Consider the following 26813-nt stretch of genomic DNA (forward strand, 5'->3'; position numbering starts at 1 on the left):
AAAACTATTATGTGTCTTGAACTGCATTGTATTCTAAAGGCAGAGTTACACTATCGCAAAAATATCAAAGAGAAAATAATTTTGCTGGTGTAATGTATTATCGTATATAATAAAAATATTTTTTAAAAAAAATTAAAGATCGGAGTGGTCATTTTTAGTACTTTAAATTGAATTGAAATATCCAATTTAATTGAAAAAACAAATGCATTGGAAACGATTTTTTTTCTTTATCCTGAAGAATATTTTATCAAATTCGCAGTAGATTTGTTAAAATATTCTCTACTATGATAGACAAAACAATTTTTAAAAAATTGAATATTTTTATTAATTATATTATGTGTAGTGATAATTGTGGTACGTTAATCTTTTTTAGTTTTTATTTTATAGCGGCAATGTCTGACCTAGAGAAGCCACCAATTGATTTGGATCCTTATGTGAAAAAGTTGTCGACGAAAAGTCACTTTTTTAAATAGTGTTCTGCAGAATACACTCGCAGCTTCGTGTGAAATATAAATTTTTATGACTTCAGCAGAACTGATAATAAATTTCTGACTATGTATTACGTTAAAGAAAAGTGATTATTCTTAAAATTAATTTGCTGTTTTATAAGAAATTGTATGTAGAATAGAATTACTCAATATAGCATTTATGAGACGCAGCAATAGCGAATATTATTATCATCAGTTTTGTGTAGATATGTATCATAAAAAAGAAAGTTTAATTTTTATCTTTTGATAATGTAACAGTATAATATACAGTACTAGTCGTTAGCCCGTGGAAAATCCACGGGTTCGCCCGTCCTTTTTGTACCGCATTGCGTGCTTCTCGCTATTGCGCAGCTAAGCTACCATTTTGCGTGACGAACGGACGGACAGACGTATACGGGCATTATAATATAGATATAGACAATAAGATATTTTGATGTACATACTACAAAGCATCGATTAAACATCTCTGTTATTCATTAAATTTCCATGCGAAAAATTTTCAATTTTTTTTTTAATTCCATGGATGCTTTTCAAGGGAATACGTGTGTTTATTTAATTAAACATTTCAGTTAAGGGTGAACTAGTAGAATTATTATGGTAATATTGTCTGACAGTACATTGTATATGTATACACAAATGCATGTTTATTTTATTTGCAGTAAAGACTAGACTGACAAGACTGCAGCAAGAATCATCTTTCACCCATTACCTTTATTTCAAAAGACCAATAGGTCAAAATCATTTAACTTTGTGCAACATCCAAGGACAATGTCAACAGTAAAGAAAATATTCGTTTGGAAGAAACTAATTAAACCAGCCATGGATATATTACACGATTCTGGGTGAGCACAGTTAAATACTTTCTTTGTTGTTTAAATCGACAGATTTGTTAGAATTTTAAAAGAAATTCTTCCCCATCTCTATTACATTCTTTCGTATACAGTTCATTTTTAAACACATGTAGTTTTTCTTCCGTTCCATTAAAAATGGCTTTATGAAATATATATAGTCAACATCTTGTTTCATGTTGCATAATTTTATCCTAAAACGAGTGACTTGAAATATGATTTTTGTATCACATATATAGTTTTATATAGATTCACCCTTCTACTACGTCTCTTTTTTAACTAGTTTTTCCTTGCTATGAAATTAATTTCACACCTCATCTTGTACAGATATGAAATTAAGATTTGGCAAGGTGAAAATGATCCCACGGAAGAAGAATTGATACAAAACGTGAAAGACATCCATGGAATTTATTCTTTTGGTCCACAGAAAATAACAAAATGTGTTATAGATGCAGCTAGTACGTATGGAGCATTAATCAATTCATTTAGGTTTTTTACCTTAGCTCCTTGACTTAACGTAAATACATTTAGGAAAGGAAAAAATGAAATGCATTTGGTTTTTGTTTAGTTTACATTATTATTTTCTTCACAAAATGAGAAAATTAAATTTCCTTGCAATTTTAATTAGGCTCATAACCGTGGGATTTACCTCTATTAATTTTGTTTTATTAACCCTATTTGGTCAAGGTGTGGTACTAAGGAAAGAAAAGGGTGGTCGAAATGCCTTTGCACCATTACTTCCCTAACTTGTAATGAATAATTGCCAATTAAAAATGATGAGTTTAGTAATAAACCGTAACTACCGTTAGTATTTTTTTGTTCAAGTTCCAGTTTTTAAAGATCTATCATTTAGTAAATATGTTTTGGAGGTTTGCTTGAGAATATTCAAATTTATTATTTTGATGTTTTGAATAATATTTTAATGGCAGCAGCCTTCCTTCACCAACTTTATCCGGCACCAATTGAACAAAATGTTAAAAACTGATACGTATTTCTAATGCGTTGTATCGTTCATTTGGTGCTTGTTTTGCTTCAAAAGATACCTTTTTAATTCTTTGGAGTAAAAACAAAAAATGGAAGGAAAAAATAGCAAACAGCGTATACTATTTGAACAATTTATAACGTAATACTGGGTTGCCTCTCAAAACTCCTCAAATATCCTTAATTTTAATTTGGCAACCTGTTGTGTGTTTTTATTTTCAAAATGCTACATTCGCATATAGTAATAATTTATTCTTCAGTTATGTCATCACCTTTAAAATCTCCTCAATTATTCTTAAATACCTAATTCGGATTATGTCTAGAGCAACTCGAAGTTGTCAGTGCCATGTCAGTTGGTGTGGATTCAATCGATATTGGCGAGTTGAAGGCAAGAAATATAAAACTTGGTCATACACCTGATGTGCTCACTGATGCAGTGGTTGGTATATTTTAAAATAATCTCTCTATTTATTAAATATAGTCTTTCTTTATGTATCCTTATGTTTTTCCTGATGTACAAAACACCTTAAACTCTTAAACCTTGATAACTTTTTCGTATTAACGAAATCCTACCTTCGTATATTTTAGGCTGACATTGCTGTTTCTTTGGTTTTGACAGTTTCTCGTAGAATCATTGAAATGGCAGACACAGCCAAATTGTAAGTTCTTTTAACGCTTTTGTTGCATTTTCTTGTCTCATTATTGTTACACTGCATTGTGTGACCCCCTTTGACTGGAGGGAGGAGGTTTGGATGATTTCAAATTAAAGGGGGGGATGAATAATTAACCAGAGAAAAGGTGGTGCATTTTTTCATTGCTTAGTAAGTTATTATACGAGTTTTGTTCAGATATGTATTTTTAGTTTTTGTGTGGCTTCACGCTATGCGTTACAATGATACAATTTCATATAATATTTAGTGGTGAATGGAAGACCTGGTGTCCATTTTCAAATCTTGGTACGGGTCTTCGAGGCAGCACTGTTGGTATCGTTGGCTTGGGTAGGATAGGTATGTAGAAAAAATAGTTGTACTGATTTGTGTGTCGTTGATATAATTATTAGGAGGAACTACATATTTTATCCTAGAGCAAAGTCCCTGACATTTCACATTTTTTTAAAACAAGGAAATGTCAACCTCTCCATAGGGGACACCATCAGGACTTTAAAAGAAGTGTCCATTATAAAGAGGTGTTTGCTTTAGATTTTTTTTTCAAATTGACTTATAATTGCATCAAAACCCTACTTTTGGGTGTTAGTGTAAAGTGATATAAAAAAAATGAAACGCTTTCACTTTTTTTGTTGACTTTTTCTAGGAACTGCAACAGCTAAACGATTGGTTCCGTTTGGTGTTTCTCGATTTGTTTATACTTGCAGATCTGAAAAACAAGAAGGTGCGGCTTTCAAATTGTTATAAAAGATATTTCTGTTTCTAAATGTGCATATATTTATATCGGTACTATATTTGTTCTTATTTTTTGTTGCAGCTGCTAGGACGATCAATGCTTCTTATGGTAAGTGTTTTTGTTTTTTAGTTTAGGTTGCTCAGTCCTTTACACTAACACGTATAACCAGGGCCTCCGTAAATGTAATTCTTTGCCACACTTTTTTTTTAAACGCAACATCCGGTCAGAGATTTACCGTATAATTTTAAAACATGCCCTGCTACACGTTTGTAAACACTTACAATTTTTGAGTTAGTTTTTATAACTTGCACTGATTACTAAATAACACCAAAATATTTTTTTGCCATCGCTTTTATCTTGAAAAAAATATTTCATATTCTATACAAATCGATTTCCTGCTTTTAAATTTTAAATTATTAAAGTTGAGGTCAGACGTCCTAAAATAAACGTGTGTATTATTGGTACTATTTAATCCTTACTTTGTGTATTTACTACTTTTTTTCTGCACCGCCATGCCGTTGATGTTACACATATTTAATGTGTGACCAGTTATGTAACTACTAGTAAAACTAGGGGGACAGTAAAACAACGACTTGCTTTCTTCATGTTCGTCCCAACGTTCAAGAAAAGTGAGGTCCTCGTGAGAGTTGTGTTTACTATCAGGATTTTCCACACTTGTCAAGTCGGCTAGTTTTCTCCATCGATGCGTTTGAAATAACTGAACAAGCGACAATATAGTGAGATGCGCAAATAATAAACACACAAAGGAGATTGATGTTGCCAGGACGACGTTGACGTGGCTATCGTTGAATATAAAATAGATAGACGAGTTTATGGTTAGCAGCATATTGGTGATGTAGTATATATCATTGAGATATGTATTGCCGTCCAAAAGCGACATGAGCCCAAAAATTAGCACAAAAACAATAGCCATCAGGAAAGAAGCAATGGCTACTTTTACTTTCGTGAAGATTTCTCGTTGACCGTCGGTCAGTTGTCGGTCTTCCATCCGATAGATTGCCGTGACGGCGGCCTTCAAGATTTTCATGCTACTCATTGCGATCGTGTGAATCATGATGTAATAAAATATCACTCCGATAGGCGCAGAAAATACGTATAATAATTGTCCCTTCCATGTCTGGATGGTCATGCGACGGTTACCTAGCAACAAAATGTAGAACTGACGTTGTTTAAAGGCATTAATTTAACGTGACTTTATTTTGTTTCAAAGAAAGAGTTTTTGAAAGGTGAAAGTTAGCCATTTAGCCAAACTGTTACTTACCTAATGTAGTATGAGCGGCCAACACGAATAAGTAACAGTTATAAATACTGTTAAATTCGTGTCTACCTTTCCAATATACTTCTTCTCGAACAGCTTTCTTGTACTGTAGAAGATATAAAGTCTTGTTTGTCTTTCTCTCGACATATGCGTCCAGTAAGAACGTTTTTACTTGTTCGAAGGCTTGAGCGTCTGCGTCGAAGCCTTCAAAATGGTTGTACGCAAATGCACACAGAAAGATATAGAAGTGAACGAAGCATACAATCGTGATAAGTCTGACCACGGACAGTATCGATCGCTTCCCCATTGTGTTAAAACCTGCATGATTTAAAAATACTATGTAACTTTTCAGAAAATGTGAGTTTTTTAAATAAAAGGAAGAAATCACTTAAAGGAATTCATTTCATATTTACATTTCTTTTGATCTAGCAATCACATTTAAATTATTCTGAATTAAAGACTGGATCGTTTTTGTTTGAATGCATTTTTTGGTAACTAAGTTTTCTTGTTAGAGCTTGCGCATAACCATGGCATTCTTGTGCCTATGATGTTTTTCCTCTGTGATATTTCATTTGTCGGCATTTACAAGAAAGTTGTAGAAGAAAATGAGAAGCTTATGTGGGAACTAACTTCTTCATAGTACAAAAAAAACGGCTGTGAAAACTCATAAAATTTTGTTTGTTATTATTATTAAAGTAAGATATACCTACCTTCATGAAACTTCAATTTTCTACGCACCAAGGATACGAATACTGCGTGCAGCACAACCAATATCAGAAGAAAACCATTTGAGCATTTTATTGGTAATTAGCGAATTAACGATTTGATATTTAGTTTCAAAATAATTAAATTTTTATGAAAAATCTCGGATGTATTAATTTTCAATTTCTCGTCTAAACATTTTTTTGTTTTGTAATCTACGAGCTTGATGATTATCGTAAGTACGGGAAGTTTTAATGCCCTTGGGGATTTCTTCTCTTTGACTGTAATTTTTTAACATTCCTGCCAGTGACACGTGTAGCATTGCTCTAACTTCTGCCGCATACTATGTTGCATCCTATCACGAGGGAGGAGAGAGAAAGGAAGGGTGAGGGAGGGAGGGATGGACATGGAGGTGGTGTAAACTTTGTTTTCTGTTTTTACCTTTTTTAGTTTCATTTGATGATTTACTGTCACAATCGGATTTTGTGATTGTTTGTTGTTCAATGAATCCCACAACACAAGGTAAGCTCATAATGTCCTTTTTTTGCAAACTAACTTTGCGCGATTTATTAGTGTTTAAACGTCTCCGCGAAGTTGGTTTTAGGTCATAGTTTGCTAGTACTATCATCACACGTTTTGGTGTTTCATTTTTTCGGTTACTTTTCAAGAATCGAAGGAATTTCTTAGACGAAAGTGAATATATTTTAAATTCTAGTATTGCCCGTCATACGTTGAAGCCTTAAGCTGTAGCCCGTAGATCGCTAAATTATCTTTAGAACTGTTTGATAAAGACGCCTTCTCCAAGATGAAATCAAACTCAATTTTAGTCAACATTGGAAGGTAAAGACCAATGGCTTGTTTTTTAATTTCGCAGAAAAGACACCAGTGGGTTGCATCTATTCAGTGTTGCGGCTATTTTGAGATATGGGTAGTTTGTGTGAAAACGTATTCTCTGTGGCCATCTGTTATCACCAGTACCAAAAGATTTCATCCGACAAGATTTGTAATTTATAACTTTCTATTGGCTTAATTTTTTAGAGGTGGTATGGTCAACCAAGACGCTCTTGTTGATGCTCTTACTGAAAAAAAAATCAAGGTGAGTTAAGCTCGCACCAAAATGTTGTTGTTGTCGTTGTTATTGATGTTGTTGTTGATGCTCTTTCTGTTTCTGTTGTTGTTGTTTTTGTTGTGGTGGTGGTGGTCGGCGTTGGCGTTGTCCTCCTGACTGACACGTATATTTTATAGGGTGCTGGCCTCGACGTAACAACACCTGAACCACTGCCAGTTGAGCATCCACTATTCAAACTTAAGAACTGTGGTAAGTCATAGTTGTTTCAGATTGAGTTTGACATAGCCTTCTGTCTAGAATATATCGGTGATTATAATATTTTTAGCCTTACACTTTGCTTGTTTTTCGGGAAATCGGGTATGTTTAATACAACAACAAAAGCATTCTTCTGTGAAAAGTATAAATGTTGGTCGTGTGCTTGCATTATTTATGTTTTGTTTTATTAAGAATTTTTTTACCTTTGCTTTGTGTAAGTCTGATAGTACTAACTGCTGCTTTCTTTCTAGTGATCTTACCTCACATTGGTAGTGCAGAAGAACAAACAAGAACTGACATGACAGTATTAGCTGCAAGAAATCTCGTATGTGGGTTAAATGGTGAAAAAATGCCGGCTGAATATCTGCTCTGAAAAAATTTTTCAACACGTGATACTGTTGTAGCAAAAGCAGAGCGAATATGTCAGGATTTTTCTCTATAAACTTCAGAAAACTTTCTTAAGGCCCTTTTAAGCCCCTTTTAGAAGGTGAATTATTCAATAAATTATTTATCAAATTTACTGAAAATGGAAGGTGAATTGGAATATTTGACGAAATAGTTAATGTACAGACAATTATTGAAAAATTATTACCACAGGCAAAAGAATAGTTTAATTCAGTCACAAATACAATCAAAATGATTTATTCAGCTAGTTTAGCAGAGATCAAAGAATACCAACGATAATACATGTAAATCAGATAGTACATTACCATCCAAAGTTAGCAACAAATTACCTTAAGGGAACTTATTTTGGCGGGAACTAATTTTGGCGGACGAAGGAAATCTAAAAAAAATTTAATTTTGGCGGGAACTAATTTTGGCGGATCAACGAAATTTTTAATTTTGGCGGGAACTTATTTTGGCGGGTGGCGGTTTTTTTTAATTTTGGCGGGAACTTATTTTGGCGGGTCAGCGGATTTTTTAATTTTGGCGGGAACTAATTTTGGCGAGTGAAGGATTTTTTCAAATTTCAACGAAAATTTTCTTTGGTAAAGATGTAGAAATAAGCATTACAAAGCAAAGAATTTTAAAACAAATACTAAAAATCTACTCTTCTTCATCGTCTATGATAATGTCAAATGCATTCCGACTAAAGTCTATGTCATCCTCGTCACGCGTGTACTCCTCTTCTTTGTCATCGTCATTTTCGACTCGCACGTTGATGAAGCTATCCTTTAATAAATCTGGCGCATTGATTATGTCGGTTATGGGCTGAGTAATTACACTATTGCTTTCTGGCAGCGGTGATAGATCTTGAAAAGGGTCAAGGGATTCAAGTGAAGTGGATCCCATGCGAACTGCGTCGTAAATTCCAGATGCTTTCCACCCATTCAAAACGACTTCACGGCCATCTGCCGAAGTGATATGGTTATAAAACTGGAGGAGCCAACTTGCATGAAGAGGCTTGATGGTGGTCAGCTTTAATTGAATATTTATATCTTCGATCTTTTTGTTAAGGGATAGCTCTTTCTCGATCTGTTTTGAATACCATTCAGTGAACAAATTTCTCATGAATTGCTTGCAATGATTATTCACAGTAAGATCCAAGGGCTGGAATATATGTGTCATGTTACTTGGAACCAAAACCAGGAAGATGTTGTTCTTCTTCAGCAATTCGGTAACTTCCTCAGTAATTTGTCCTCGAAAGACATCGAATATTAGAAGAGCAGCTTGCTTTGGGTTATTTAACTTCTTCCTCTGGTCTTCAACGTGCTTTAGAACGATCTCTTTGATGACTTTGATGGATTCTTGTGTATTGCTGTAGTGTTTGGGATTAACGCTTAGTGAGAACGATTCGGGGAATTCAAACTTTGGGAGGCTTTGATTTGTTTTCCCCCCATATATCAGTTGCATTGGCAGAAAAGAACCATCAAGCGTAATAATAAAGGTACCAGTAAGGCATCTTTTGTCGGAAGATCCAACGATAGGGACGGACGATGAACCCTTTTTCGCCATGGTGTGATTCATTCTTGGAACAAACTTAAGAGGTGTCTGGTCCAGATTCATAACAAGTTGGTGAGGGATGCTGTGTTGTTCGATGGTCGAAACAATATCGTGAAGAAATAGTAATTCGCACTCCTTTTTGGCTCCTTCAGTGATTTCAACTTTGGAGGTCGTTTTCATTCTTTTCTTGAAACCCATTCTCTTGAAGAGGCTTTTTGCCCAACTGTTATCAATTTTAATATGCCCCAACTCAAATTGAGGGTTTCGTGATATTAGAGCTTTCGCTGCAGCGGTTGCAACTGTTCTTGAAACAACACCTCCTCGATTTCTCAGTGCAATTAAAAATCTTTGTACCATCTCATCTAGACTGCCAAGGAACAGAGGTCTACCGCGTTTCAAAGGAACAAATTTGGTTACCACGCTACGTTTTTCTCGGGTTGAATCTTTCAGCTCTTTTTTGTAAAGATTGCCAAATCTTCGAGCTGTACTCTCACTTAACGGCCTGTCTTTGGTTTGAAACTTTGTGATTGCAGCCGCACCACCATGAATCGCAACATATTTTCCGATATCAAATCTTTCTTTTTCTGACCAACGGTTGTATGATTTTTTGCCACTGGATTTAACATTTTCAGTCGCGTCTGTAACAGCTTCGTAGTCTAACGAACCAAGGGATGATTCTTGCTGGAAGTCAGTTGGTTGTGGGCCTAAAATGAATAAAACGAACCACTATGTAATTGCGAATTTTGACCAAAAATTAAAAATTTTCAAACAAAGAAAGAAACTTCTTCGCAGGTAGGTATAACAAAAAAAAACATCAAAGAGAAATACTTACTTTGTTCCCTAGAACTGTTTGAAGGTGTTTCGTCTGAAGTTTTTTCCTTTTCAGCGGCCCTTTGTTGAGCTTCTTTCTCTTGTAATTTAGCTAACTTCCTGATGTAAGACATTTTGAAAGCCGGGAGATAAAAAAGGAAACGTAAGTTATCTGTATCCTGTATATTTACTCGAACATAAACATTCCATTCACTTGGCCTATATTTACACTAAAAATCGAACAAAAACATTCTTTTTTTCTTGGCTAAGGCCCGTTTAGACTACCCAATCGAACAAAAACATTCTTTTTTTCTTCGCTAAGGCCCGTTTAGACTAACCAATCGAACAAAAACATTCTATTTAATTGGGAAAGTTCGGTCTACACTGACAAATAGAACAAAAACGTTCTATTTTCATGCTAGGCAATTAAAAAATCGATCGATTGACATTTTTGTTTTTCATCAGAGCTAGAAAAGAAAAGACGTCCATATGGCTTACAACAAGACGTTCGAGTTTACAGCTGCTGTCAGAGGATTCCATTATTATAAAACTTATTGGAAACCTGAGGAAAATCAATCACTGGACTGCTTTCATGAGAACAACAATGTTTTCGATAGATTTGCAATCAAAGTTTGTGAATTCGGAAATGACAAACCAGTTGGCCATTTACCCAAAGAAATCTCAAGGGTTACAAAATTTCTTCTGGACAGAGGAGCGTCTATGAAATCCACGTTGACAAGTGTACACTATCGAAGATCACCTCTCGTTCAAGGAGGCTTGGAGATCCCCTGTAAAATAACTGTTACTTTACCAGGGACAGTAAACAATCTTTTGGTTCTTGCAAGATACCAACAACTTGTAGAAGCCTTGTATACAGAGCCGAAAGAGGAATTGATTCTTGGTTCGTTCTTACATATTGCAGTTATTTTAGATGTCGTGGTTCCAACCGAAGAGAGACCAAAGCGTAAAAAAAATACAGCCAAAAGCCAAAGCAAAGAGACGAAAAAGCAAAAAGATATTCGAAACTTTTTTGGAAACACCTCAGCTGCACCAGCCCCAAAAAGGCAAAAAGTTAACAACAAACCTAAAAAGTCGTCACCATCGTCAAGCAAGGACTTAGAAATCATAAATATTGATTAAAAATTATCTTGTATTAGAGGTTTATTATGACATAATATTTCTAGCGCAAAGGTATATTTCTAAAAGATATAAAAAATTGAAAAAAAGTTGATTTTTGTCGATTTTTTAAGGGGAACTTATTTTGGCGGATCAACGAAATTTTTAATTTTGGCGGGAACTTATTTTGGCGGGTGGCGATTTTTTTTAATTTTGGCGGGAACTAATTTTGGCGGGTGAGTAAAATATTTAATTTTGGCGGGAACTAATTTTGGCGGATTTTGCCCCAATCCGCCAAATCCGCCAAAATTAGTTCCCGCCAAAATAAGTTCCCTTAAGGTATCATGCTGTAAAGTTTAACTTTTGAATAGAATAAGTGAGAATGAATGAAGCTTTGACGTAACAAACTCAACAACTGAGGAGTAATTTATTAAATAACTCATAGTGTATTTGAACGAAAATTAAATTATTACAATTTTTTGTTACCATATTTAGGAACTTTTGCGAATAATTTATAAAGGGCGTGTTGATTGTATTTGTAACTAAACTATTCTTTTGCCTCTGGTAATAATTTTTCAATAATTTTTGGTACAATACACTATTAACTATTTTGTTAAGTATTCTACTTTTAGTAAACTTGATGTATAATATCGAATAATTCACCTTTTTTAATTCACCTTTGAATAGTTTATCCTTTAAAACGTCATTCCACGGGTGATTTTTCGAATGTATTTTTTAGAAAAATAAATATTTTTTTCATCAGAGCATTTATTACCTTGAAGATTCGGAACAGTTTATTGCCTTGAATTATTGACCTGACTTGGCGTTTATTTATCGACTATCTACGGGGATTTGTAATCAAGTTCAAATTTCACTCGCAATTTTATTATGCTATATTTTTCTTACACTGTTTATAAAAACTTTCAGACGTCGTGCAGGTGCTTTTGTTAAGTTGCAGCTGTTCGTGAAAAAAACGTGAATAATTCATGAACACTAATTATTACCTTAAGTGTACAAATTTTCGCGAAATTAAATCCTCGCAAAATGTTATCAAATAGAAAATTCGCAAAATAAATCCTGGTGAAATTTTCCTTAAAAATTCTTTTTCTGTAATAACCGTACGAGCTTTAAATAAATATAAAACATAGATATAATTATTTTAATCTCCAATAAATTTAGCGGTAAAGCTAAATCGCAGAAGTTTTTGACGAAAAAACTTTTACCGTAATATCTAGTATTTGCAGGGTCAAATTTAGTCAAAAATAATTTATATTTACGAAATTCAATCCACGACGAAAATCATTTTTTAGGTAATCATCAACCAAGTGTGCATTAATCCTAAGCCTTTAAAATATAAAAAAAACGGAATAAACATTTTTTTCTGATGTAACGCGTTAATTAACTCGCTGTGTCGTTCGCACCTCATCGCATCGCGTGAAATTAGCGATACATACTGTTTATTCGTCGCATAAAATAGCAGATACGTCAGCACAGGATTCGCCCATGTTCTTACTCGGATTTGCGGCGAACAATGTCTCTGCATAGTGCAATCTTAGCTCTTGTTCTTTATAGACGGTATGGTTTGTTGAGTTAAATATTATTGTGGGTGAATAGGCATTGTATCCTGAAATGTTGTAATAGCCGTGGTTAATATGAAATTTCCAATTTGGATAGAGTATGTTATTTTGATCATCTGTAACAGCAACACGAACATTATCCTTGTTATCATAATTTGATACAGCATCGCAACCCCAATTTGTACGACTTACTGGACCACAAGTTACACCAGATCCACCCACGTGCTGCAACCTCACACCAGCCAATACCCCTCTGTTTGGTATTTTGAATGTTCCAAATTCATTTACCTTTGTTCCAAAGCACACTCCTCGCTTTAACGAAATCCATTCTCCTGGAAGTGAAAAATTAAAACTATGCAATATTACAAAAATATTGAAAAAAACTAATCTTGCTCGTGTTATGTATTATCGCATATAATAAAAATATTAAAAACAAAAAACGAGTGGTCATTTTTAGTAATCAACAGTTTCATTTCCCAAAAAATGTTGAATAAGGTATAATGACTCATCTCTATTGAGGGAATTTTTACGATATAGAAGCAAAACATTAATAGCGTTTTCGTGAAACGTTCTTTTTGTCATTCTAAAAAATATTGCACCAGGAATTTTTACAATATCAAACAATTCTATAGTTTCATTATGACCAACTAAAAGACTAGAAAATTTGTCCACATTGTTGTTTGGAATTAAAGTAAAGTAATCTAGTTTTGAGTCGAAATGTGAGTTCAATGGTATCTGAGTTTCCGTTAGGCATAATAAATCACTTTCCATGAGAACGCGGTCGGACCTAATATCGTTTTTATGCTTGTTGTACGATCTTGTATTAAGCAAAGTGACCATAATAGAATTTTCGCTAATTACACCAGTTTCTTTTTGTGTCAATTTTGAATGTTCTCGCATGTAATTGTATTGCTCTGTTGCTCGTGTGTCTGACTTAATGGTTGACTTAGCAAATGTACCCGTTAGGTATAAACCGTCTAAATTTGTGACTCGACTTAATGCAACATATATTTGTCCTGAGTGAAAGGCTCGTTGTTTTAATAAATCAAAACAGACAACAATTTTATCAAACTTTTTTCCTTGAACCTTGTGACCAGTACAGGCCCATGACAGCATTAATGGGAATTGCAGCCGTTTCATAGAAAGTGAAGATGGATTATGTTTGTTAAATTTGATTTCTTTCTCTACTCTATTAATTGGAACAACATTTTCTTGAATAGCATATGGATCTGTTCTCATAGCTTCAAGTCCAGTATATATGTCTTCCATTTTCAAATATATTCTTGTTACATTTCCTGAGCTATCGGTTTTCAACCGATGAACAGTACCTATCTGTCCGTTAATGAGTTTATCAGATACATCAATATTTGACGTCAACATGACTTTTGCATGAAGTTTTAGCAGAAGGTTTCGCGCAAGTCCACCTGTTTCCATTTGAGTGCGAGAATTAAAATTTTGGACTAATTGCACGGGTATATTTTCTGGAATTTTGTCAATAGCTTCGATATTTATTTCGTCCGATGTTATGCTATTAAGCATTTTTTTGTTATGCTCAGAGGCGGGTTGATTTTCAGCAAATATATGAATTGCATTTTTGGGGTAATGTGGGTCATTTGATGAAATAAATTTAGATTTTAGTAAATCTTCGTGTCGCGTTTCTAATTTTCCCACTCTGATATTGTTTAATAATTCAATCAAATGTTGATCACCACGCTGTCTCATAACTTCCGTTAGTTCAGCAATCTTAAAATGCTTCCAGCAATGTGAAAGATTTAACAATGCATCTTTGTATTCTGCGTAAACTGGCCTTGCTTGAATTGGTGGAAGTTGGTAAAAATCGCCACATGCTATAACAGATATTCCTGCAAATGGAATGTCATCTGCGCATCCAAATATTTCGGTTAGCCGTTGATGAATATGTAAAAGTAGCTTGTTTGAAACCATTGAGATTTCATCTATTACAATAACGCTTAGTTCTGAAAGCTTGTGTCGCAGCATACATTTCTTTTTATCACTTAACTTAGAAATGTTTTTAGTGAAATTTCTATCCGCTGGTATACCTACGGCTGAATGTATTGTATTTCCCTCTATATTAATTGCAGCAACACCGGTTGGTGCTAAAATGAGATATTTATCCTTTTCTAAGTTTCTTGCACGATAGGAAAGTGCTTTATTTAGCATGTCAGAAATTGTTGTTATTAAAAGAGGCTTTCCACGACCTGCACTTCCTGTTAGAAAAATGTGAATTGGCTTAATTTTATGGTGTGAGTTACATGCTAAACCTTTTACGTAAGTTTTAACCCAATCATTTACCACTTCAAAAATTTGCCTTTGTGTTTTATTTAATGTTCGAATCTTTTCATGGAACTCGTCGTCGGAAATTCCAGGCTCAGTAATAGATGAAAAAGTGTTTCCAAAAACTAGGATGTTTTCGGTTTCACTTCGAATTTCGTCAGTGTCATGGTTGTTTATATTACTAATCTCATCAGAAACATCGTCGTTTTCAAAAAGTCATGTTGACGTCAAATATTGATGTATCTGATAAACTCATTAACGGACAGATAGGTACTGTTCATCGGTTGAAAACCGATAGCTCAGGAAATGTAACAAGAATATATTTGAAAATGGAAGACATATATACTGGACTTGAAGCTATGAGAACAGATCCATATGCTATTCAAGAAAATGTTGTTCCAATTAATAGAGTAGAGAAAGAAATCAAATTTAACAAACATAATTCATCTTCACTTTCTATGAAACGGCTGCAATTCCCATTAATGCTGTCATGGGCCTGTACTGGTCACAAGGTTCAAGGAAAAAAGTTTGATAAAATTGTTGTCTGTTTTGATTTATTAAAACAACGAGCCTTTCACTCAGGACAAATATATGTTGCATTAAGTCGAGTCACAAATTTAGACGGTTTATACCTAACGGGTACATTTGCTAAGTCAACCATTAAGTCAGACACACGAGCAACAGAGCAATACAATTACATGCGAGAACATTCAAAATTGACACAAAAAGAAACTGGTGTAATTAGCGAAAATTCTATTATGTCACTTTGCTTAATACAAGATCCTACAACAAGCATAAAAACGATATTAGGTCCGACCGCGTTCTCATGGAAAGTGATTTATTATGCCTAACGGAAACTCAGATACCATTGAACTCACATTTCGACTCAAAACTAGATTACTTTACTTTAATTCCAAACAACAATGTGGACAAATTTTCTAGTCTTTTAGTTGGTCATAATGAAACTATAGAATTGTTTGATCTTGTAAAAATTCCTGGTGCAATATTTTTTAGAATGACAAAAAGAACGTTTCACGAAAACGCTATTAATGTTTTGCTTCTATATCGTAAAAATTCCCTCAATAGAGATGAGTCATTATACCTTATTCAACATTTTTTGGGAAATGAAACTGTTGATATTATACTCGGAGATTTTAATGTGAATGCATTTAGCGATGAAAACTATTTCCTTGATTTTCTTACTGGATATAAACAAGTCGTAACCTCGCCAACTCATATATCAGGTTCACTTATTGACCATGTCTATATCCGTGAGAATGTTTTAAATACTTCTATTTCAGTGATCACGATGCAATCAGGCTTAAACTCTCTCTCTGATTTGAAAAAAACAACCTATGGAACATAAAATCTTTACAGACGACTTCAAACAACTTTTTTCTTCGTGTTTTTAACCTCCTTTATTTTTTTTTGCATTTCAAACTTTTAAATTAATACTGTCCTCGATCGCAACGCATATAATTGCTTTCCAACAGCTTTGCTTAAGGCGGAAATCTTAAGCCGCAGGGCTTCTTGTTTGACTTTACAATCACAATATATTGTCCATCGTGATTACAGCTGTAATATCTTGTGCAAAAATGTACAATTTTGTACAAGTAATTGTTTAAATAAATGCTAGCAGTGGAAACTATCCTTTAAAGTTCTAATATAATTTTAAGATTTAATAATATTTTCATACTTTTTTCTGTATAATGGAACAAACAAAAAGCTTTTAATACACGTATCAGCAGAAATAAATTAGGTTTGCAAAAATATTTTACCTGAACAACCAATACACTTGAAACCTTTGTTATCACAAGTGTCCACGCATCTGCCATACTGGCATGGTTTCTTTTTCTGACAGACCGGACCCAACTAGTATGACAAGAAATAAAATAAAACTTTTTTTCAAGCAATTCAGTTCACAAATATTTTAATCGGGACATGACGAAGCAGTGTTAATATTATCATAAAAATAAAAATAAATAAAAAAAAAAACACATCACAGGATATTTGAAAACACCCAGAGTAAAAAAATGAAAGTATTTAATTTTAAAATTTAGAAGTAGTACAGTAGAAACAAATACTGTTGTATAGTTTTACTATACAGCTACTTACATTTTGCTCATTCTCCGTTGTTTCATAGTGCACCCATCCATTCGTGTTTTGTAAAAGTGTTTCATTGTCAGCAGTGGTAGAATGATGCATTCTGCATTGTGAATGGTGAATCATGTAGCTGAATGAATGACATTTTGGATATTGCGTGCACATGATCAAGCATTGATCGAGAGAAATTTTCTCAACCAATGAAACACAGTATTTGTCAGTAGGGCATTTTTAAATACAACATTGAAGAAGGCGTAAAATTTGTTACAAGCATCCAATCGTAGTATGTCTCCTTCAACAATACATAAAATGCAAGAAAACAACGCGAAAATATTCCACAAAGATATCATTTTTACTCTGTTACTCCTATAAAACAAATAAACAACAACAACAATAACAACAACAATAAACACGATAAGTGAAAAAATAATATATTTCGTGACTGGGAAAGTTACAGACTATAACTTGTAAACATGTAATTAGTCCAAACAAAACAACCTAAAAACATAGGGAAATATTAACATTACATAATTTTGAAAAATAAATCATTGTAGGATAGGTTTGGTGTGTAGTTCCATCTAACGTCTTTCATGTGTCTAGAACATATATTCACAATCAGAATCGATAAACATATTGGTGCCAAAACATTCACACGACCTACCAAGCAAGAAGTGTAAACAGAACACCTAACCTTAAGCAATAGCCTGTCAGAGGCATTTGAATATCATCAAAAAATATAGCAAAAAAATCTTATCGCAAAATCAATCTAGAAACAAACTTAGAATTAACAACGTCCATACAAAACATGTTTTTTGATGATGTTTTTGAGCCTCTTTTCATTGTTTCAGTCATTGTCTAGTTCGTCTAAAGTAATATCTTTCCTTGTCAGGATTACATATCTAGAATCAATATCAGTCATTTATAATTTTTCGAAGAACAAGCTTCTGAAATAGAGTTTCAAATGAAGTTTTTGTACAAACCAAAGAATCGTAAATGATGGAAGTACAATTGTTATTCACGGTGGTAAAATTGAGGTTAAAAAGACCTGGTTTCTTCTTTATGAAATCAAAGATAGATTATTTCAAATATTTTTAAGAGAAGTGCGCAATAAGAGTTCGCCGAATAATAAGAACAAGTCTAAAACTATTAAACTGAGTAAAATGTTATTGGTATTAAGTAACACTATTACCGTTCTTTGTACTTAGTATTTCTGCGTTACATCAACATTCTACTTCCATTGAAAAACCAGTCTCTTGAAAACGTTTCATGGTTACTATTACCAACTACCGTATTTCAAATCGAACATTGAAAACATCTATTATTAAAGGCGTTATTCACTTTTAATTTCTTTTATAATAACCGTATTCTGTTTAATTGTTGCACGCAGTTTTATTTCCGAAAATCCACGCAGAACCCAAATTTTACGGACGGAGGAATATGAAACAATTTGACTTAGCCATTTTGAAAGCTGTTGCATTGACGTTCTTCTAAAAACTTTTTATTTTTGTTTTTTATATGTTTTTAAATGTTAAGATAAATATATTGTCAGGCACATGTTGTTTATCAGCCACTTATATACCTAAAGCTCACGAATGTTAGGATTTGGGCTACGAACGTAGATTTCGAGGGAGCATTGTAAGCCAGCTAGCTAACCTTATTAGTCAGCTTAGTAAGAAGAGCTCTTGATCTTGAGCATTATTTCTATTTCTGTTATTTTGATCAATCTGATTTTTACTAAGCTGTAATTAGGGGCTAAATAGATAGCTGTTTACCTATGGCAAGAAAGTGAAAGCAGACAAATAATACAAAAAATTTAAAATGTTAGCATTTCATCTTGTTATAGTTTAGTAAAAAAAAGATTGTACAATAACATTAACAGGGTAAAACAGAATCAAATTCGTAGTTCGTGTAAATTTCTGTTTCCAATTAGCGGACACCATCGGTGTATGAACGAAGTGTCTGCTAATTGGAAGTGTCCGCCTTTTGAAAAGTTTTATATTTTAATGCGCAAATTAGAAAATAAAGCCAATTTTTGTATCACAGAGAAAAATAACAAATGATAATGTGAGGTGGCTATGGTGGAGAGGTTCCTGTTATTTATCGCTTTCATAGCCATGAAAAGCTGATAAAGTGGTTGATAAAGAAAATTGACGAGATTAAAAACAAGCTGGACACAAAAGTTGTAAAATGCTTGAAATAAATGTTAGAAAAACTATTTATTTTTGTCTGTTTTTATTGGCTCGCTTTTTAATTTTTTCGACTGTCCATTAATTTTGGGAGAAAAAAGCCTTATTTGCTATTTGGTGCAAAAATTATTGTCCGCTAATAAGAATGTCTGCTAATTAAGTGTCAGCTTTTTGAAAAGTTTTTATGAAACTTTGACTAGAAAACAGCCGGTGTATGACCAAAGTGATTGCTAATCAAAGGTGTCCGTCTTTTAGAGTGTCTGTTAATTGAAGAGAATACTGTAATCTGCGATTTTGTCGCGCTATCAAGCATTTATTAATGTAGTTTTTATTTATTGATATGAACATACATATTTACATATTATTTCATATTGTATTTTTATTTGTATTTAATACAACATTATTTATACATTTAGTCATCGTCTTCCTCCATCACTTCCGGTTTTGGTGGTACTCCCAGAAGTTCGTACTTCTCAAGATTTAACTTTTTCCGTTCCTTACGAAGAGGTCTACCAAGTCTATCAGCTTCTGGTCCTACAAGATTACCTACCAAAAAAAGAACAACTAAAGTTTAAATAAAAACCTTCAACATTTAACTTCCCATCGGACAAAGTTACAGTAACTTATGATCAATATATGCACTAGAATTCAGTTTGTAGTATTGATTTGTGATCGATAATAAAGTACAACTAATTTAAAGGTAAGCTTTTTAACTTTGAACCTTTCTACAGAAGAACGTGAAAGTCCGAATGATTGTTTTTTTGAAATCGCTACAAATTTGTATGTACGATAACTCTCAGATTGGTGTATTACGATTTACTACGGTGTTGTTCTCTAACTTCGGGGATATCCTAGAAATTTCTCTTGGTAAATGTCCCACTGTTGTTTCAGAATCGCACTGTTCGGTTTTTATAGCAAACAGATCAAATGCGTTGTCTTGTTCATAATAGCAATTAAGTGTTTCTTCTTCTCTTGGGAACCATAATCTCTGATAAAGCAGCTTAATGATGTGGTCAAAATTGATGAAGTAGATGTTAAGCTGCGTTTAACTACTCTCAAACCCTTACATGCTCAATGGGTTGTCGACTTTTATGATGAGATGACTACCAGCAAAGGAAAAAGTATCATTGAAAGTGGATGGAGAGCAGCGGGAATTACTGATGCGATTCAGCTGGGTAGCAAGAATCTCCCTCGAATCGACCCATTTCAAGAGATCGACCCGTTATGTGAAAGCAGTCCAGTGGAGAACCAGCAGCTTCAATCGGTTTGTGGTTTGACCTTGGAAGAAAAGCAGATTGGATACTCTGAAAGAGCCGACGACGACGAAAATGACGATAGCGGTGAAGACGACGAAGATGAGGATTGTGATTTTGTGTGGGAAAGATCTGCTTTTGACGCTTTTGAAAGCATGGAAGATGAACAATGACACTGTTAGAACAAATATTTTTGTTACTCGTTAATACGAAAAGCTTTACCCTGTAAAACTTGTTTATATATAGTTTATTTTGTGTTTTGAAAAAGTGCAAACGAAAGAAAAACTTACATTCTCAAATCAGCTGTCATTTATATAACTGCTTTTTGTATAAAAAACACGTTTTTTATAAATTAGGTACGTATAAAAAAATCAAAAATGTCTTCGTTCGCGAAAGTTTATTCTCGCGAAATATTTTAAAAATAGGCCATTCGCGAAAATTTTTTCTCGCGAAAAATTTCGAAAGTGTTCATTCGCGAAAATATATTCCCGCGAAAAATCTTAGGAGAGGCTATTCGCGAAAATAAATTCCAAAAATTTCGCGATTTTTTGGCCTCGCGAAAATTTCTTTCGCGAAAATTTCTTCCTTTAAAGTAAGTGAGAATGAATGAAGCTTTGACGTAACAAACTCAACAACTGAGGAGTAATTTATTAAATAACTCAGTGTATTTAAACGAAAATTAAATTATTTGCAATTTTTTGTTACCATATTTAGAAACTTTTGCGAATAATTTATAAAGGGCGTGTTGATTGTATTTGTAACTAAACTATTATTTTGCCTCTGGTAATAATTTTTCAATAATTTTTGGTACAATACACTATTAACTATTTTGTTAAGTATTCTATTTTTAGTAAACTTGATGTATAATATCGAATAATTCACCTTTTTTAATTCACCTTTGAATAGTTTATCCTTTAAAACGTCATTCCACGGGTGATTTTTCAAATGTATTTTTTAAAAAAATAAATATTTTTTTCATCAGAGCATTTATTACCTTGAAGATTCGGAACAGTTTATTGCCTTGAATTATTGACCTGACTTGGCATTAATTGATCGACTATCTGCGGGGAATTGTAATCAAGTTCAAATTTCACTCGCAATTTTATTATGCTATCTTTTTCTTACACTGTTTATAAAAACTTTCAGACGTCGTGCAGGTGCTTTTGTTAAGTTGCGGCTGTTCGTGAAAAAAACGTGAATAATTTATTAACACTAATTATTACCTTAAGTGTGCAAATTTTCGCGAAATTAAATCCTCGCAAAATGTTATCAAATAGAAAATTCGCAAAATAAATCCTCGTGAAATTTTCCTTAAAAATTCTTTTTCTGTAATAACCGTACGAGCTTTAAATAAATATAAAACATAGATATAATTATTTTAATCTCCAATAAATTTAGCGGTAAAGCTAAATCGCAAAAGTTTTTGACGAAAAAACTTTTACCCTAATATCTAGTATTTGCAGAACGAATTTTCAAAAAAATCATTGGTCAAATTTAGTCAGAAAATAATTTATATTTATAAAATTTAATCCACGACGAAAATCATTTTTTAGCCAATCATCAACCAAGTGTGCATTAAATTTCGACAAGTCAGCTTTATCTGTAGGTCTTTACCTGCCGTAAATTCACAAAGAACCGTGTTTTGTTGAAATTGATTTGTTTTTTGAGCCGTCATATTTTCACTGAAACCAACTCTGTCCAGCTCTGATTTCTATTTGAAATATTTCTTTCAAACAAACGCTATCCCGTAGAAGTAAAAGAGGCCTGAAGACTAGGTTGGCGTAAAGTGACATTTTGATAACGCACACAACGTGATCAGGACAAAACAAAAAAAATTGCAGATACATTAAGATGGGTGTCTCCATTTTGTTTTTTATGAAGGAACATGAAAACAACAAACATGACAAAATTACGAAGTTATCTTTCGTCATGTAAGTGACACTAACAATACTGGTGTATTACAAATTGATTAGCTATAGAGTAAACCTCTTAAGTGTGTTTTAAATAAGCAAAAAACTACAGTTTTGGACATATTGCAGGAGTATAGGCTGATGCATAGCTTTTGTGCACGCCAGGGAAATTAAGGAATCAGGAAGTGCTGACGTCAGCAAAAAATAGTAGGGTTAACTTTTTGAACCTAATGTATAATCCTAAGCCTTTAAAATATAAAAAAACGGAATAAACATTTTTTTCTGATGTAACGCGTTAATTAACTCGCTGTGTCGTTCGCATCTCATCGCATCGCGTGAAATTAGCGATATATACTGTTTATTCGTCGCAAAAAATAGCAGATATGTCAGCACAGGATTCGCCCATGTTCATACTCGGATTTGCGTCGAACAATGTCTCTGCATAGTGCAATCTTAGCTCTTGTTCTTTATAGACAGTATGGTTTGTTGAGTTAAATATTGTGGGTGAATAGGCATTGTATCCTGAAATGTTGTAATAGCCGTGTTTAATATGAAATTTCCAATTTGGATAGAGTATGTTATTTTGATCGTCTGTAACAGCAACACCAACATTACCCTTGTTATCATAATTTGATACAGCATCGCAACCCCAATTTGTACGACTTACTGGACCACAAGTTACACCAGATCCACCCACGTGCTGCAACCTCACACCAGCCAATACCTCTCTGTTTGGTATTTTGAATGTTCCAACTTCATTTACCTTTGTTCCAAAGCACACTCCTCGCTTTAACGAAATCCATTCTCCTGGAAGTGAAAAATTAAAACTATGCAATATTACAAAAATATTGAAAAAAATTAATCTTGCTCGTGTTATGTATTATCGTATACAGTTGACTCTCTCTATCTCGACTACCCTCTATCTCGAATACCTCTCTATCTCGAACCAAAATCTCGGTCCCGTCTGACTGTTTCTCTCTCTATCTCGAATTTTTCCGGATTTAAGAACCTATTTACACTAAAAATCGAATTAAAATGTTCCATTTTCGAACGAAAATGTTTGACGTTCGAATTCTAAAGTCACTCACAAAACATTGTTTACAGTGTTTTGAACCAGAAACCTTCTTGAGGTGAAGATGTCGGCTTTAAAAAGAAAACTCAATAACGTTTCTTTAATTCAAAAATGTCAAATAATTCGGGAAATCGAGAAAGGAATGTCAAACAAGGAGGCAGCAAAAAATACGGGATCCCAAAAAATACAATTTCAACTTGGATGAAAAAAAAACATAAGATCCTACAAAGCTTGGAAGAACAAAAAACCGCGTCTGGTTCGAAAAAGGTTCGAGGCTGTGATTATGAGCAGATAGACAAGGCTGTTTTCAAATGGTTTACTGTTCAAAGAAGCCAAAACATTCCGATCGATGGCAATTTGATAAAAGAAAAGGCACTCAGTTTTGCTAAAAACTTTGATTGTTCAAGTTTCAAGGCTTCCGATGGTTGGCTGGACAAATGGAAAAAAAGGTAAATAACATAGTTATAATTTTCATTTCGTGTATAAAAACAACGTGATTACATATCAAACATTAAAATTACAGCTTCTGTTTTTTCAAAATCTCTACCATTGACTTTTGCCCGGATAAGCTTAGAACACAGGGGACCTGCATTCCATCACCATCTCCAAGATTAACTGCCTTTCCAGTAACAATTATATCACATCTCCCAAATTGATCAGCACGGAGAAAATAAAATATGGTTTTAGCAAACTTTCCATTTTCTCCTAACGGCAAATGTCCGACTAGTTTCCCATCTTTTTTAACGGCTACAGCGTATTTGTCGACAGGGTTGTGAGGTTCCATTTCTCCTTGTAGTTTTTCTTGTTGGACTGGTGTCCATAAACTTTTGTAAACATGGTACCCTTTTATGTAAGATGTAATGTCAGTGGAAGACAAAACGACGAGTGGCATATTTTCAGTTAATTTAATTTCTTGTCCCAGTAAATTTATAGCCATATTGTTCATTACAGATTCTACTACACTCCACGTGTTCAACAATATAATTTGTAAACAGATAAGAATCGAATCGAACCAATCTTAAAATTTATGTTCAATTGTGTTATGTTCGATTAATATTAAGGGCTGCTTTACACGAAACATTTTTATTTATTTACTTTTTCAGGCACAGCATTTCCTTGAAAGTTATCGGTGGTGAATGTAAGTCAGTTACAAATCAAATGACAAGCTCCTGGAACGAAACCACGCTCCCCACCATTCTGTCGAATTACAAATTGGAGGACACTTTCAACGCAGACGAATTTGGTTTGTTTTACCAATGTCTTCCCGAGAAAACATACCACCTCAAAAGAGAAAAGTGTTCTGGGGGGAAGAAGAGCAAGTTAAGATTCACTGGAATGGCCGCAGCAAGTGCTACTGGAGAAAAGTTGCCAATGTTCGTCATTGGCAAATCAAAAAAACCTCGCTGCTTTAATAACATCAAACATCTCCCTTGCCAATACACATCACAAAAGAAAAGTTGGATGGATAGTGAAATATTTGAAAACTGGGTCCGGAAACTGGACCAAAAGTTTCGTGTAGACGGGAGAAAAATTGTTCTTATAATCGACAACTGTCCAGCACACACATCGATCTCGAACTTAACAAACATTCATCTCGTTTTTTTGCCCCCTAACACAACGTCTGTGTTGCAACCGATGGACCAAGGTGTCGTACGAAGTCTAAAAGCGCATTACCGAAGGAGAGTTGTACGTTTGCTGTGCAGTGCTTTGGAGAACAACAAACCTTTGCCAAAGATTTCAATTTTAAGCGGAATGAAGATACTGGCTGATTCTTGGGAGGCTGTAACTAAACAAACCATCATCAATATTGTTTTAAGAAATCTGGAATCTCTTCTACAGGACAACAGGATGCTATTGCTGATTCGGATGACCCATTTTGAAAGATCTAGCAATGTGTTGCGAAAAAGGCAATGAAATGCAAATGCTTATCTCCAAATTCGAAAAAATGTATAATGAAGACAGAGTGGCATCACTTAAACAAAAAGACATAACCGATTTCTTTAAATGAAGCTGTAAATTTATTTTATGTATTTATTTTAAAAGAAGTCTTGTGCATTGAATATTAACATTTTAACATCTCTCATAGACCTCTATCAACTCCCGATACACTGAAGGTTAAAAATACGTTTTTTACGAAAAATCCAATTTTTGTCAATTTTTCTCTATCTCGAACTTTCTCTATCTCGAACAAATTTTCTGGTCCCTTGCGAGTTCGAGATAGAGAGAGTCAACTGTATAATAAAAATATTAAAAACAAAAAACGAAAGATTTGAGTGGTCATTTTTAGTATTTTAAATTAAAAAAATCGATTAAGTAAAAATTGTGCCATCCTTTGTAGAGTAAAAGCTATTTTTAATTTTTAAAGAGCTATGAAACGGCTTAAATTTGTTTATTTTTATTAATTTTTGATGAAGGCCGCAGACACTTGAACACCTGGATAAAGTATTTTAAAATCAGATGGTCAACATCATAATGTTTTAACTAAAGCCGAATAATAAAATCTTAGTTTTGATATTAAGATATATTAGCATGTTTTACTTTGCTCCTTTAAAGTTGTATGAATTCAATAATTTATGACGCCTATATACTTCCCGTTTATATTTCATTCCAAAGTTAAATGAACAAACATAGCCGACAATTACAGGCTAAAAGTTCTGTCAATAATTATCTCCAAACCATCAGTAAATATAACACTTCGTCGAATATGACTTAGCGCAAATCCCATACTTACGTTATTTTAGTAAAAAAACGAGGCACAAAATTAATGTAAATTTTGAAAATTTTACCTTTACATTTACATTCGTATCCAGTGCCACCATTCTTATCTGCACACTTTCCGAAATAACACGGAAATTTTGCTTGACAGGATGATAACTAAGAAAGTTAAGATAATCGTTGTTCAAGTATGTTAAAGAAAGATTTTTTTTGTCTTTTTTTTTGCGTACTTACCTTTTTTATTAAAAATTTTTATTGATTTATGTTCTTTCAACTTCTCTATCTTCTCCTCATCATCTTCATCGGTTGATTTCTTCTTAACAAACCAACACTATCCACTTCTCATCTGTTGATTCTTTTGTTTGAACATAATTGTATCACATTCTTCATCCCTGTTACATCGCAACAGACAGCTGATCTCTCTTTCTTCTTCCAAATATTTTGTTATCATGCCATCAGATACTCCGCTCTCAATTGTGTAGAAAGTTCCCTCGACAAATGTAAGCAGAAACACTGCAACCACAATTACATTGAGGAAATAGGGCGACATCCTTCCCTCTCTAAGTATGCTATAGAGTGAAATTAAATTTACACTTTTTTGCTTCAAAATTCAGAGAGAAAAAAATCTCACGTCTCTATTCGCTGGTGTTTGTATTGGTCATATTCAGGTCCCTATTTATTTTTAATAAATTACAATTTTTTTTGGAAAAGGATCTATTTTCTTAACGAATCACTAAAAATAAGGCTAAAATTTTCTCAAAATACAAGTAATTTTAGGTTAAAATTTTTTTACCATGTTTCTGAAAAAT

At 33.6% G+C, this 26813-nt stretch overlaps 6 protein-coding genes across 7 annotated transcripts; 3 read left to right on the forward strand and 3 right to left on the reverse strand.

The window, feature by feature from the left end:
- Positions 1-533: 533 nt before the first annotated feature.
- On the forward strand, positions 534-20582 carry LOC130657452 (glyoxylate reductase/hydroxypyruvate reductase-like). The gene is made up of 13 exons (XM_057460437.1): positions 534-1330; positions 1664-1794; positions 2641-2756; positions 2906-2976; positions 3236-3324; positions 3629-3706; positions 3800-3826; positions 6150-6221; positions 6476-6539; positions 6738-6795; positions 6945-7017; positions 7275-7348; positions 19471-20582. The coding sequence occupies exons 1-13, from the start codon at positions 1257-1259 to the stop codon at positions 19627-19629; spliced, it is 1086 nt and encodes a 361-aa protein (XP_057316420.1). The 5' UTR covers positions 534-1256; the 3' UTR covers positions 19630-20582.
- Positions 4035-5809, reverse strand: LOC130657453 (uncharacterized). 2 transcript variants are annotated; one of them, XM_057460438.1, is made up of 3 exons: positions 5708-5809; positions 5001-5315; positions 4035-4879 (listed from the first exon to the last, which is right to left on the reverse strand). In XM_057460438.1, the coding sequence occupies exons 2-3, from the start codon at positions 5302-5304 to the stop codon at positions 4194-4196; spliced, it is 990 nt and encodes a 329-aa protein (XP_057316421.1). In that variant the 5' UTR covers positions 5305-5315; positions 5708-5809; the 3' UTR covers positions 4035-4193. The 2 variants fall into 2 exon arrangements, with proteins under 2 accessions (XP_057316421.1, XP_057316422.1); XM_057460439.1 differs by lacking the exon at positions 5708-5809 and having other exon boundaries at positions 5001-5347.
- On the reverse strand, positions 7992-9935 carry LOC130657451 (uncharacterized). Its single transcript, XM_057460436.1, has 2 exons — positions 9800-9935; positions 7992-9671 (listed from the first exon to the last, which is right to left on the reverse strand). Exons 1-2 carry the CDS (start codon positions 9909-9911, stop codon positions 8071-8073), a joined length of 1713 nt encoding a protein of 570 aa, XP_057316419.1. The 5' UTR covers positions 9912-9935; the 3' UTR covers positions 7992-8070.
- On the forward strand, positions 8064-11006 carry LOC130657458 (uncharacterized). The gene is made up of 2 exons (XM_057460443.1): positions 8064-9940; positions 10243-11006. The coding sequence occupies exon 2, from the start codon at positions 10267-10269 to the stop codon at positions 10915-10917; it is 651 nt and encodes a 216-aa protein (XP_057316426.1). The 5' UTR covers positions 8064-9940; positions 10243-10266; the 3' UTR covers positions 10918-11006.
- Positions 12278-17211, reverse strand: LOC130657457 (uncharacterized). The gene is made up of 3 exons (XM_057460442.1): positions 16881-17211; positions 16544-16637; positions 12278-12802 (listed from the first exon to the last, which is right to left on the reverse strand). The coding sequence occupies exons 1-3, from the start codon at positions 17031-17033 to the stop codon at positions 12351-12353; spliced, it is 699 nt and encodes a 232-aa protein (XP_057316425.1). The 5' UTR covers positions 17034-17211; the 3' UTR covers positions 12278-12350.
- Positions 20583-24447: 3865 nt separating the features above from the next.
- On the forward strand, positions 24448-25203 carry LOC130657877 (tigger transposable element-derived protein 4-like). Its single transcript, XM_057460868.1, has one exon. It carries the CDS (start codon positions 24448-24450, stop codon positions 25201-25203), a length of 756 nt encoding a protein of 251 aa, XP_057316851.1.
- The last annotated feature ends 1610 nt before the right edge of the window (positions 25204-26813 follow it).

Source organism: Hydractinia symbiolongicarpus, chromosome 9, assembly GCF_029227915.1.
Source record: "Hydractinia symbiolongicarpus strain clone_291-10 chromosome 9, HSymV2.1, whole genome shotgun sequence".
Classification (NCBI taxonomy): Eukaryota; Metazoa; Cnidaria; class Hydrozoa; order Anthoathecata; family Hydractiniidae; genus Hydractinia; species Hydractinia symbiolongicarpus.

Coding starts and splice junctions, on each gene's coding strand:
- LOC130657453 (XM_057460438.1), bottom strand. CDS start 5,304: ATGGGGAAGCGATCGATACTGTCCGTGGTCAGACTTATCACGATTGTA. Junction 4,880..5,000: donor GGCCGCTCATACTACATTAG/GTAAGTAACAGT, acceptor TTTTGTTGCTAG/GTAACCGTCGCATGACCATC.
- LOC130657457 (XM_057460442.1), bottom strand. CDS start 17,033: ATGTGCACGCAATATCCAAAATGTCATTCATTCAGCTACATGATTCAC. Junction 16,638..16,880: donor CAACGGAGAATGAGCAAAAT/GTAAGTAGCTGT, acceptor TTGTCATACTAG/TTGGGTCCGGTCTGTCAGAA. Junction 12,803..16,543: donor CAAGTGTATTGGTTGTTCAG/GTAAAATATTTT, acceptor TTTCACTTCCAG/GAGAATGGATTTCGTTAAAG.
- LOC130657877 (XM_057460868.1), top strand. CDS start 24,448: ATGACAAGCTCCTGGAACGAAACCACGCTCCCCACCATTCTGTCGAAT.
- LOC130657452 (XM_057460437.1), top strand. CDS start 1,257: ATGTCAACAGTAAAGAAAATATTCGTTTGGAAGAAACTAATTAAACCA. Junction 6,222..6,475: donor AATGAATCCCACAACACAAG/GTAAGCTCATAA, acceptor AATTATCTTTAG/AACTGTTTGATAAAGACGCC. Junction 6,796..6,944: donor TTACTGAAAAAAAAATCAAG/GTGAGTTAAGCT, acceptor TATATTTTATAG/GGTGCTGGCCTCGACGTAAC.
- LOC130657458 (XM_057460443.1), top strand. CDS start 10,267: ATGGCTTACAACAAGACGTTCGAGTTTACAGCTGCTGTCAGAGGATTC.
- LOC130657451 (XM_057460436.1), bottom strand. CDS start 9,911: ATGTCTTACATCAGGAAGTTAGCTAAATTACAAGAGAAAGAAGCTCAA. Junction 9,672..9,799: donor AAACAGTTCTAGGGAACAAA/GTAAGTATTTCT, acceptor TATTCATTTTAG/GCCCACAACCAACTGACTTC.